The sequence below is a fragment of the Acanthopagrus latus genome, chromosome 2 (assembly GCF_904848185.1).
Source record: "Acanthopagrus latus isolate v.2019 chromosome 2, fAcaLat1.1, whole genome shotgun sequence".
Classification (NCBI taxonomy): Eukaryota; Metazoa; Chordata; class Actinopteri; order Spariformes; family Sparidae; genus Acanthopagrus; species Acanthopagrus latus.
Genome location: NC_051040.1, coordinates 997,501 through 1,010,732, shown reverse-complemented (window position 1 = coordinate 1,010,732; position 13,232 = coordinate 997,501). Strand labels below are relative to the sequence as shown.

The window sequence follows — 13,232 nt, the reverse complement described above, 5'->3', positions numbered from 1 at the left end:
TTTCTGATATTTGTGTACTTTAATAAGCAAATTGATCATCTAATTAAATTCTACTTGTTTTAGATTCTAACATTATATAAATGAAGGTTCGCAGCTCTTGTGTCATGTTGTGACATGTTAGAGTTTTCACTCAGGGACTTCTGGATCTCTTTCAGTCACCACTGCATTTGTTTGAGTCCCTGACGCCCTGCGTTGATTTAGGTAATAAAACGTCCCACGGTTGCTGTAGCTCCTGAACGCCTCAAATTCATTTGAGTCTCAGCTTATCCAACTAAATATGCGATAATCAGCACAGATGTCCAGGAGAGAAGTAAAGAGAGCAGGACTGTGAGTTTAATCATGTTCAGTGTTTATTATGTTTCTGCAGATCCTCTCCATCAGATCTGTAACGCAGCTCTCTGATTGGACAAGCAGAGTGGCGACGCCCCCTTAAGGACACACACAAACATTTTCAACAAGCCGAGTTTATTCTACATCAGATCTACTGTCGTCTACTGCACACAGACTATAACACAGCGGAGACCCTGGACACACACACACACACACACACACACACACACACACACACACACACACATCTACACTTGTGAGGACTCTCTGACGTGTTGTGTCCCAGAACCCTGAAATGAACCTGAAGCAGTCGAGCAGTGAAGACCAGCCAGAACGTCCTCATAGCGCTCAGACGTCCTCACTACCAGGGTTAAACACCAACCGGTCCTCACAAGATCCAACGGTCCTCACCAAGGTAGACACACACACGCACACACACACACACACGCACACACACACACAGAAACGTCTTTGGCAGGAAGCAGCTTCTTCTTCTGCTGAGCAAATGACGACACACACAGGAGCTGCACAGGATTGGACGGTGATGTCATCGTGACAGTGATGTCATGCGGAGGCAAAGCGAACACACACACACACACACACACACACACAGACACACACACAAACATTGACAGTGTTTAACATGAATATTCTGCAGGTGTTCAGGTGTTTGACTCCAGGTGAGCAGGCCGACAGCTCCACCTGCTGTCAGAGTCAGGTACCTGCACTGAACTGCAACACTTGGGGATTCTGGGTAATGGAGTTGAGGTAAGTTCTTTAAACTACTGATTGTTTTTAAAACTGATAAAAGTTTAATCTGTGATGTGTCTCTTCATGATATATTCTTTATATCTTTAATATACTCGCTGTGTTTCTACATTTATTCTTCTCTGAGCGAGTCGTGAGATGTTCAGGGTCTCTGTTCATCAGCACGAGATGAAACAAAAGATATTTCAGTTTTAGTCACAGACTGAAGAATTTAACTATTTATATAATTCGCTGTGACTGAACCGTCTGTCCCCCGTGCCCTTTTAGTCTCGCAACGCCCCATGTTCAGTTTAGTCTTTGAACGCCCCATGTCCATTTGAGTCCTTAACCACCCCATGTTCGATTCAGTGTTTGAACGCACCACACTGATTTCAGTTCCCCACAATCATTTTATCTCCATAACACTGTAGTCCTTGAACGCCCCATGTTAATTTTGGTTCTTGAACACACCATGTTTGTTTGGGTCTCTGACTGTCCCAAATCCATTTCAGTCCCTGAATGCCCCACATTTATTTTAGTCTCTGAACGCCACACATTCATTATATTTCATGAACATTCTATGATCATATTGGTTCCTGAACGCATCACGCTCTTCTTTAGACTAACAGAAGCCCCACGCTCTCTTTAGTTGACTAACATCCCACGCTCCATATAGTCCCTGAACGCCCCACAGCAGTCAGACATGGGGGACAGCAGGTGTGTCCTGCTGCAGACACCTGAGAGTCTGATCACACAGCGGATAGTTGTACAGATAGTTTTCTACTTTTATTAAGGCGGTAATTTCAGAATATAAGGCATTATTCCAAAGTCTGTTTTATAATAAAATCTCATTTTTAAGGCGCTTGTTTATTTTCTCACTGATGTCGATCTACTTGCATTAATCAACACTGAACTCTGCAGGTGTTTACGGCTGTGATGGCGGTTTGTGGTCTCAGACGGCGGCGACATGTCGGGTGGTTTAAAGTGACGGAACATCGACAGGCTGCATCTCTTCACTTCTTCTTACATGTGACCAGAAATCATTTTCTTCATTTCACTTAAAATGTTTTTTTATGAATCGGGGAAGTGAAACGTTCAGGGATGGTTTGATGCCACGTCATCAGTTAAAAACACCTGAATTTACATGTAAACCTAAAAATCCTTCAACGGTAAAATTCATGTATTTTTACTCTTAAACTCCGTTAATCAACCCATCGATCCTGATGCCTTCAGGGATTTTCATCACATTTTTAAGATGTAATTAGATTAAAAAGATTAAAACTGAAGGATCTCTTGTTATCAAACAACTTGATTTGTCAGCCGTTAATTACGATTAACGAATGGCTCTGAACTTTTCTACATTTATGAGGCAAAATTAAACCATGCAGCTAATCAAGAAATCATGTAAATCATAATTTCATGTGTCATCGTGATCTTTTGACTGACTGATTGACTGATTAATTAACCCATAAATCTGTGTTTAACTCCTTAAATTAACCGTGTGTCAGGTGACGGCCATGACTGATGATGTAATAGCTGAACTTCATATGAGGTCATCACAGTGATGTCATCAGAGAGAGTTACAGAGGTCTTTCATACACACACACACACACACACACACACACACGCACACACCCACCCACCCACACACACCAAAGCCCATTAAGAATAATAGTTATAATCATCAATAATAATCAATAACGGTGATAAAGCAGAAATCAGCAACATCGTCCCATGTGGCTTCATCATCATCATCATCATCTTCATCAGTCCCTCGTGTCTCTGTGTGAAGTCCACTGAGTCCGTTTAGATCCCAGACAGGAAGTCAGTCTGATCGTCTCTAATTAACACATTAATATTCAGTCCTAACGAACACGCGTTCACCTCCTGATAATCAACAGACCCAAGTCCTCTAATTAAGACACTAACCTGCCGGTTAATTAAGAAACTCACCTGTCAATTAACAATCTGACTCATTAACAAACTAAATATTTTTTGCAGAGTAACAGACAAGTTTCCTAACTAACAACCCCACCTGTTAATTAACGGACTGAGCTAATTAACCCCGCCCCCTCAGACCCCGTCCTCTTCGTCTACCAGACCTCGCAGCGCTTCCCTGTGTTCATGGACGTCCCTTCAGGACAGTTGAAGTGGCGGCTGAAGTCCGGGGAGTTGGCGAGCGTGCCGATGACTCTGTATCGTGGTGGGCTGTGGGGGTCGGTCACCAGGCCCTCGTGAGCGCTCTCTGGTGTTCGGACTGAACACCACACCTGGAAAACACAAACAGGAAGTCACACAGGTGCTGTTTGACACGTTGGTCACACAAACGACTTCCACATTGGGAGGCAAAGTGCTCAAACAGCCCCATGTTCACTTTAGTTCCTGAATGACCCACATTCATTGAAGTCTCTGAATGCAACACAGAGTAGAAACAGAACCGGTCCCAGGACAGAACCCAGGGCGACACCTTACTGGTCTCAAAGTAACGGAGCTGTTCCGTCTCACCTGAGCGAACCCCACGAAGAACAGCTGATCGTTGGTCAGGTTGACGGCAGGAAGTCTCTTCTCGTCTCCGTTCTTCTGGACCCAGGACCGGTAGGCCTGAAGAGAACATCAGTTTAGTGGTGAATCACTACAGAACCGTGTGTCGGGTCCACTGGGATGTTAGTACTGACGTGGTATGCAGCCTTCAGTCCTCCGTTGTCGGCGATGTTTTCTCCGAGCGTCTGTTTTCCGTTGACGTGTTCTCCGTTGACCAGGTACTGGCTGTACTGATCTATCATACACTCAGTTCTCTTACGGAACGCCTCCACCGAAGAGTTCTGCCACCACGGACGCAGGTTCCCCTCTTTATCGTACTCGCGACCTGGAAGAGGAGAGGAGGAGTTAACAGAACTGATGGGCTGAGTCGCGTTCACTGACTGATACTAAATTAACTGCAGAGCTCCCATCAGTCCCATCATCAGCTGGTCCAACAGAACCCAACACAGACAGACAGACAGAGAGACACTGTGGTCTGTGGTCCAGGACGGATGAACTGTGTTTGTTCACATATTCTCACATTTACATCACTGATCAGAGTGCAGTGAACACATCGTCACACAGGACGTAAACAGCAGCAGAGATCCAGACTCACCCTGATCGTCGAAGGCGTGCGTGAGCTCGTGACCCATCACGACTCCGATCCCTCCGAAGTTCAGCGCCCTGAAAACACAAACACAACAAATGTTAAAGTTCCTCCAAACACCTGCAGAGTCGGCGCCCCCGAGAGGCTGCAGAGCTCATGACAGCAACATTATGATGATCTGTGTGTCCGTCTGCATCAGTGATCAGTTCTGCAAATGATTCATATCTGACAGGTGAGATGAGTCCCTGACGTGCAGGTGGACACACAGACAGGTAGATATGGAGGTAAACAGACTTGGGGTGGTCGTGGGCGTAGAAAGGAGCTTGTAGGATCCCGGCAGGGAAGACGATGCCGTTCTTAGTGGGCATGTAGTAGGCATTAACTGTAGGAGGAGTCATACTCCACCTGCAGGAGGAGAGGAGGGAGGAGAGGAAACAAGGAGAGCAGAGGAGTTATTCTGTGGTCCAGCAGCTCAGAGGTCGCATTCACAAATGTCCTCGAAAAGTTTCCTCATTTCAAAGCTGCTGAGACGTTTTAACTGCAGCTTCTCACACTCGCCCACAAACTTCTTCAGCTATTTAACTGCAGCACATTCTTCTTCAGCACTGAGGTCTGAGGTCAGTGTGATCACATCTCACTTCCTGCTCTGTGTACAAACAGACACCACTGAGACAAACAGACTCCATGTTTCTACTCACAGGCAGAAAGAAGTTCATGTAGAACATTTGCTGAATGAACAAGAAGGTCCAAATACTGCAGAATGAGTCAGAGACAGAGTTTCACAGAGTTTATAAAGTGTCTCCAACTCAACAACTCACTAAACTGACACATTTGTTAAGGGAGTCTGGTGAAGTTGTGGTAAACAGTTGCCTTCATGTATCACATTTAATGTTGAATTTACAAGAAGGCACCAATGATTCAGAATTTGTTGTAGCTGTTTTACAAAGTTTGTTAAGTTTGTCCCTGTGACACAACTCTTAAATCACTACATTTGTTAATGGAGTCTGGTGATGTTGTGGTGACTGATTCATCCACAAACTGCTGGTTAACAGTCTGAACATGTTGATGATAAACGGCTCAAACTCTTGTGAACACGACCCCTGACTGGTTGTGTGTGTGTGTGTGTGTGTGTGTGTGTGTGTGTGTGTGTCAGTGTTGGTGTGTATTTCTGGTCTGCGTCATCATTACTGGTCTTTGTTGGGAGTCTTCCTCAGCTGGTCGGCCATCACTCGGGAGGAGAAGTTGTAGAAGTTCAACATGTTCTGGAAGAAGCTGTCGTCAGACACCTCGTACTGAGACACAGACGAGAACACGTGTTAGTGACGGTGTGGACAGCAGGGGGCAGCAGAGCTTCACCTGTCTGCAGGTGACTCACTGATGACTGACAGCTGTCACTCACCCCGTCATAGACATCGTCCAGCTCTTTGGAGTCCAGGATGAATTCTGGGAAACCGATCATGTCGTAGATCGCATCTGCCTAACAAGGGACAAACAGAACCAGTTAGACCAATCACCAACTTTACCTGTCTGTCCTCCTGTCCGTCCACCTGTCTGTCCTCCTGTCTGTCCATCTGTCTGTCCTCCTGTCCGTCCACCTGTCTGTCCTCCTGTCTGTCCATCTGTCTGTCCACCTGTCTGTCCACCTGTCTGTCCTCCTGTCTGTCCTCCTGTCTGTCCATCTGTCTGTCCACCTGTCTGTCCACCTGTCTGTCCTCCTGTCTGTCCATCTGTCTGTCCTCCTGTCTGTCCATCTGTCTGTCCTCCTGTCTGTCCTCCTGTCTGTGTACCTTGTCTTTAGCTGCCTGTCTCGTGTGGTCGTCCATCCAGTTGAGTCGGTCCAGAGCTTCTTTAAACGCGGAGCGGATCTCGTTGATCATCTCCTCGGCCTGAAAGAGACAGAAGAACAGATGATGGACCAGACCAGACCTGGATCAGATCCGGATCAGATCCAGGACCAGCTGAACCTGCTGCAGATTCTGGTCAGGACTCTTTCAGGTGTAAACAACTCACTATCTCTTTGCTGTGTTTGTCGAAGGTCGCCTTGACGAAGAGCGCTCCCAGAGCGAAGCCCAGAGTGTCGTCAGTGTTCCCGATACACGTCTGCCAGCGCGGGGTGCAGGACTGTAACGGACCAGAACCAGTTACAACCAGGTCAACGAAGAACCAGTTAAAGGCAGAAGCAACAACAACATGTGAACCCACTAGCAGACAAGCTAGAACCTGGAGACCAAGACCAGGAGGAACCAGAGGGAGTTACTGGAACCAGTTTCAGACATCAGAACCAGTTTCTAACAGTTCATGTATCCACTTCTCCAGTAACACCAGCAGAGACAGCAGTGTACTGGGGTCCAGAACCAGTAACAGTTACTGGATCATTCTGGAACCAGTTAGAGCCAGTTAGAACAGACCAGAACCAGTTAGAAGCTGGAACCAGTTTCCCCAGTACACCAGCACAGGTTAGCTTCCAGGAAGAGCAAGTTTACACATCAAAACCAGTACAGCCCAGTGGAACCACTTCACCCAGCCAGAACCCATTAGAACCAGTAAGAAGAAGACAGAACCAGCAAAGGTTGGACCAGTTCAGTGGAAGGAGGATTACCAACCGCAGTAACTGTAGTATCTTTAGGAGTACTGATACCTGCTGCAGTAAGAGAAATATCTGGGTCAGTAGAAGAACCTGGAGTTCTGGTATAAGGACCAGCAGAACCATCTGAAGTATTTATATTTTTTGTATTGTAACAGCAGTATTTACAGCAGTAGAACCTGTAGTGCTCGCAGAAGAACTTGTAGTATTTGTGCAGTATCAGTACCTTCTTGGTGCCGTAGAGACTCTCCAGTAGTTTGTCCTGAGCGTTCTCGTAGCGCTGATCCAAACTGGCAACGCTCTTCTGAACCAGCGTCCACATCATGTAGTTATTGAGCAGACTGATGAGGCAGACAGACGGGTGGAGACACAGACAGACAGACGGGTGGAGACACAGACAGACAGACGGGTGGAGACACAGACAGACAGACAGACGGGTGGAGACACAGAGAGACAGACGGGTGGAGACACAGAGAGACAGATGGGTGGAGACACAGAGAGACAGACGGGTGGAGACACAGAGAGACAGATGGGTGGAGACACAGAGAGACAGACGGGTGGAGACACAGACAGACAGATGGGTGGAGACACAGAGAGACAGACAGGTGGAGACACAGAGAGACAGATGGGTGGAGACACAGAGAGACAGACGGGTGGAGACACAGACAGACAGACGGGTGGAGACACAGACAGACAGACGGGTGGAGACACAGACAGACAGACAGACAGACGGGTGGAGACACAGACAGACAGACGGGTGGAGACACAGACAGACAGACAGACGGGTGGAGACACAGACAGACAGACGGGTGGAGACACAGACAGACAGACGGGTGGAGACACAGAGAGACAGACGGGTGGAGACACAGACAGACAGACGGGTGGAGACACAGACAGACAGACAGACAGATGGGTGGAGACACAGAGAGACAGACGGGTGGAGACACAGACAGACAGACAGACGGGTGGAGACACAGACAGACAGACGGGTGGAGACACAGACAGACAGACAGACAGACGGGTGGAGACACAGACAGACAGACAGACGGGTGGAGACACAGACAGACAGACAGACGGGTGGAGACACAGACAGACAGACAGACGGGTGGAGACACAGACAGACAGGTTAGAGATCATGTTGTTAATGTGCAGCTGCAGTGAGACAGGCAGTGGAGGTGTCTCACCTGCGGTCCGTCTTGTTGATGAGGTCGGACACCTGCTGCAGGTACTCTCTGGCGTACAGGACGACAGGCTCGGTGTCGTTCAGGTCCAGAGGAGACAGAGCGGACGACAGGTAGTCCAACCAATCCACAGCCGGCGCCAGCAGCTGAAACACCAATGAAGAAGAGACGATACAGACACGTGAAGACAGTTCAGTCTTCAGGAAGAATCAACACCGAGACGAGAACCCTCTCCGCTCATCTGGACTGAAGAGGACAGCGTCTGTCTGTCTGTCCGTCTCAGTAATCCTCAGTGTGGGAGCAGCCTGCACCACCCGGGGGGGAGATGCTGAGATGAAAAACTAATCCCTCTGTCTGCTTCAGCTTCAAAAACTACAGACTGGACCTTCTGCAGGGACGTTTGACACACAACGTTTCATTTCTACAGAAACTTTGACAGCTGACACTTTCACTCCTTCAGGTCTGAACTGGGCTGTGAACTCTCTCCATGTTTCCACAGAAACTATAAATCATCCACTTTCACAGGATTTCACTGACTGACTGATGGCCTTTGATAAAACGACATCAGTGTGACTTCATCAGCACCAAAATGGACAAAGACCCAAAGCAAACGCATCAGAACCACAGATGAATCCGTCTCCGTGCCTCTCAAACTTTGGTTGTCGCCTTCTGGAGAGGCCAGAAATGTTTGAGTTGAAAATGTCGAGTCGAACGTGAAACATCCCAAAACAACCAGACGAAGCAGCTGCGGATGTTTTCTGTGTGAACTGCTCCTTTAATCCAGACGAGTTGATCCTCTGAATCACTGCTGATGTTTCTGGATTTTACAGGACGTGTGTTCAAACGTGAGCGAGCCGACCTGTAGAGGGCGCTCTGCTCCACAGGCTGAAGTCTCCCGCCTCTCCACCTTCTGCCTCCCTGAACAAAGACGACGGCGGCGACAAACAACGTCGACGTCCACAGAGACGAATCGAGGAGGAGAAAAAGGTTGAAACTAACCTGCTCTGACATTCATCTGAACGAGTCTCCGTCATGTTCAGCTTTATGTAATCACCTGTTACCTAACCTCCCTCTCTCTCTCTCTCTCTCTCTCTCTCTGCCACAGAGATGCAGGCACGTAGCAACAGCTCTTGGCAACAGTTGCCATGGCGACCCCAGGAGCATCTGTAACCCTGAAGGACAAGAGAGCTGCAGCAGAGAGAGAGAGAGGAACACAACAGACCAGCACACTCTGGATGTATGACAGTGAGGTGGAGGACGACTCAGACCAACACACATCAGCGTTCCTCAGAGAGCTGATTCACAGCCTCGCCTCTGCAGTAACGACACACGGTGACGTTACCAAACAGTCTGTGATCGCTTCCTTTACTCATCCTCACAAAGATCACAAATAAAAGCCTCAATGGGACGATACGACCAAATCACGTCACGATTCTCCTGAAAAAAATGACCAGTATTAAAACAATAATCATCAAAACAGGTTTAGATTCTTAAAATGGCACCAGAACAATCTGGAACCATCAACATTGTGCTGCAATCTGAGGCTACAGCAGGAATCAGTCTCTCAGTCCAGAGCTGAGAAGTAATGGAGTACAAATACTTCCCGCCTCCCCAACATCAGCAGACTGATGTGGACCAATCAGACGCAGCGAGACGAGACAAAGCCGTAAAAGCCGTAAGAAGCCGTAAACAGACAGAGAGGGAGGCTGGAATGTGGAGAAAAGGCGTGTTAGTGTCTCGTATCTGCAGAGAGTTTCTGATTTTCTCTCTTTGTTGCTGCTCGGGACGCTTTACCAACCCAACATGTGTCTATTTGACGTCCTGGGAATGAGACTCAACAATCAACTGTCTTTGTGGTGCGTTCAGGAACAGCTGGGACAAATCCTACTGATTCTACCTTTAACTTTAATAGTCTTTGAATTCTGTTAATATGACGTGAGCTTCAGTTAGCTTTGAGCACAAATGTCCTTCAGAGGGAGACTTTTTACTCTGATACTCTGAGTCCATGTCAGAGCCTGAACTCTGTTACTGTGCTGGAGGAAACAAGCTGGATCAGAACTTCTACTGTCACCAGAATCTGTTTTTACAGTGTTCCTTGGTGCTGAGGAGGAACTACAGACAGAAGCTGCTCTGTAGTCTGCTGGATGGCACCAAAACAAAACTGTGTCATCTGTTAAAAACACCAGCCAACTGAACACCTGCAGGGTCTCAGGTGAGCTCACCTGCAGTTCAGCAATGGTGACCTTGTGGTAGATCTTCTCCTCATCTCGCCGCTGGTCCTGTGGGACGGTAATGCTGGCGAGCGCCGTCTCAAACTCCAGGATCTGCTGCATCTGAAGCTGGGTGGAGCTCCTCTCTCCGCCCAGCAGCATCCCCAGCTCCACCATGTACTCCAGGTACGCCACCAGCACCTGAGTCCAGTCAAAGGTCTCATTTCTGTCATCGAGTCGACACTCTGAAGCTTCAAGTCATCTGAAAACACTTTAATAACATTCAGCTTCACAGTTTCTCACCTTCTCATTGGCTGTTTTGTTGAGGTAATAGTCCCTGGACGGCAGGAAGAGCCCTGATTGGTCCACCTGGGAAGAAGAGAGAACAGAAACACCTGAGTAACCTGCGGACCTGACTCACAACATGAAGGAATTCTGATTGGTGTTTCAGTCTGAACTGGACCTCATGTGTGCTGATCATTGTTGGGTCTGATGTCTCAGAACCCTGAAGGTTGAACATGAAGCTCTGATCATAAAACTTTGGACTGTTGATTAAAACATCAAATGTTTCTGGACATTAGTTCATTATCTTCAGTACTCTGTAAACTCCTTGTGGTCCGGTTCAGTCTGGTTCGCTGTCTGGATCTGGTTGTGAGGGGTTCTGGTTTACCTGGATCACGTTGCTGTTGGAGTTTTTGGGATCAGCACTGACTCCGACACTGAAGAAAGGCTGCGCTCTGTACGGACCAGAAACCACCTTCAGCACCTCCATGAAGTTGTCCTTCTCCCAGGGACCCGTCATGTTCCAGCCCCCAATCTACAGCCAGAACCGAACCAGAGTCCAGTCAAACACACATCGCTCACACAGTGTTAGTGTGAGCAGCACACATCATGATGAGCTACAGCTGACATGTTTGCTGATGATGCTCCGATTTATTAAACTGTTCAGATTCTTTCCATCCTTCAGTTCACATGAGATCTGTAGGATGATTCTGACACTCGACTCCAATCACATGAACGAGTTCCTCATATTTCGTAAAACATTAATTTCATCAGCTTCATACGTCCAAACTTACATGAAGAACATTAAAATGTCTTGTATAAAATGTTACGATGCGTTTGCATTAACAGAAGATGATAAAAAAAGGAAATCATTCTGTTTGAATAAAAAGCACTTTATGACGGACTTCTTTACTCTTAATTTGAATCCCTGATGATTGACAGAAACATTATGTGCTGATTTTAACTGAAGAATTGCTCGACCTCACATGTTTCATGTGAAGTGGCAGTTAGAAAGATAATTTCATAACATAAAGTTTTCTTCATAACTTCATCACACTTTTTATTTTTTTATTCTCAGACTAGTTTCATATGAGGGCCAGAACTGGACCGGTTCTACAGGACCATAATGCATCAGCAGCACTACAGTCCATCAGGGCGACTGTGACACATCCAGCTTTCATTTCTCCCAACAGTGATTCAGCGTAACTTTTCTTCTTCTATGGTTTAACATCAACATGAAACAGCCGTGACGATGCGAGTTGGTTTTTCTCCTGATATTGTTTCACAATAAAAGCCTTGTTAAGGACCAACCCAAGCGCCTCTCTACTGTAAGATGTCAATAAAAGACAAAAATGCCCCAAAAAACCTAAATGAAGTATGATTGTACACCTACAAACACCCAACCGTCCGTGCACCCTGTTTTAAGGAGAAATAAAGTGTACCTCCTGTTCATTCTGTATAAAACGTCTTCAGCCTGTTTAAACTCTCGCTGGCTTCAATCTGAACTCATTAATCTTTCTCCCGGCTGTCAGCGAGCTCTCTGAACTGACATTAACTTGGAGCTCTTTGTTGCACTCGCTCCACGCGATGCTGTTTGGTTGCCGCGGTGATGAAGTGTCCCCCCTGGTTACCTTGGCGATGAGGTCGATGAGAGGCTGAGATCCCAGCTCCTCGATCCTCTGAGTGTTGAGACAGGACAGGTAGTAGGACTGAGTCTTCCTCTCCGCCTCGCTGCTGCCGTTAAAAGTTCCGTTCTCTAAACATAACGGAGACAAACTGTCAGGTGAATGTTCCCTCCTCTCGTCTTCACCTCCTCTTCCTCTCCACAGCGAGCACAACGCGGCGTTCTGACATCAGACTGAGACGTTATTTATCACTAAAAATGATCTTAAACTTCGACGAAATCAAACATATATTGAACATAAATACACAACTTGGCCACAGCAAACAGCTCCATGTCAACACGTCAGCATCTTTATAATTAGTTAGACGATAAGTTGTTGTCTGAACTTTACAGACTGAGCTGCAAAACAAACGTCCAGGACGATAATGTGAGACGTCAGGTTTCATACAGACGGTTACACTTCTGTCACACATGAACACTTCTTTACTCTCTCCTTCTTCTTCTTCTCTCCTTCTCTGCCTCCTGTTTCCTTTCCTTCTCTATACCTCATCATTTCCTGCCTCCACCCTTCCTCCTTCACCTCCTTAACTCCCCTGTCTCCTCATTTCTTTTCCTGCCTACATTTTCCTTTCCTACACACTCCCTTCCTCCTCAGCCTCTCCTACCATCACCCTCCTGACCCACAGTACAGCTACACACAGACACACAAACTCAGCAATATAAGTCATCGAGTAAAATACTGGATCAAATAAACTAAACGTCTCTCCTCCCGTCTCACCCAGCAGGTGTTTGAGCAGCGCCTGGTTCTGCTCCCAGATGCTGTTGAACGTCGACCAGCGCGACCGTCCGTCGGGCAGCGGGTTCTTCCTCATCCAGCCTCCGCAGGCGAACTGGTAGAAGTCGTGACACGGGTCGGCGCTGCGGTCCATCGCCTCCACCATCTGACTCGCCACCGTGACGCACGCCTCTGACAGGCACAGGCCGTGGCCGCTGTCTGCAAAGCATCATGGGATAGAAGAACTGAGGGTGAACCACAGGAGTGTCCGATATACAATGTTAGAGGAGGAAGGAAAGGAAACAATACAGGAAAGAGGAGTAAAGAAGGATGGAGGGAATCATAGGATGAGGTAGAGAGAAGGAAAGGAAA

At 47.3% G+C, this 13,232-nt stretch overlaps 1 protein-coding gene across 2 annotated transcripts in view; it reads right to left on the bottom strand.

Annotated features, from left to right (window-relative positions):
* Nucleotides 1-326: 326 nt before the first annotated feature.
* ece2b (endothelin converting enzyme 2b) overlaps nt 327-13,232 on the bottom strand; it is a 26,944-nt gene continuing 14,038 nt past the window's right edge. Inside the window, exons 4-19 of one of the 2 annotated variants that reach the window (XM_037080983.1) lie at nt 12,864-13,079; nt 12,093-12,217; nt 10,850-10,996; nt 10,483-10,548; nt 10,192-10,380; nt 7,973-8,115; nt 7,015-7,129; nt 6,215-6,328; nt 5,992-6,090; nt 5,604-5,681; nt 5,393-5,496; nt 4,499-4,609; nt 4,214-4,281; nt 3,753-3,943; nt 3,583-3,678; nt 327-3,347 (exon numbers count right to left, since the gene is read on the bottom strand). In XM_037080983.1, coding sequence (XP_036936878.1) covers nt 3,171-3,347; nt 3,583-3,678; nt 3,753-3,943; nt 4,214-4,281; nt 4,499-4,609; nt 5,393-5,496; nt 5,604-5,681; nt 5,992-6,090; nt 6,215-6,328; nt 7,015-7,129; nt 7,973-8,115; nt 10,192-10,380; nt 10,483-10,548; nt 10,850-10,996; nt 12,093-12,217; nt 12,864-13,079 — 2,039 coding nt within the window. In that variant the 3' untranslated portion in view covers nt 327-3,170. The remainder of the gene's footprint in view (nt 3,348-3,582; nt 3,679-3,752; nt 3,944-4,213; nt 4,282-4,498; nt 4,610-5,392; nt 5,497-5,603; nt 5,682-5,991; nt 6,091-6,214; nt 6,329-7,014; nt 7,130-7,972; nt 8,116-10,191; nt 10,381-10,482; nt 10,549-10,849; nt 10,997-12,092; nt 12,218-12,863; nt 13,080-13,232) is intronic. The other variant, XM_037080993.1, reaches the window with a different exon arrangement.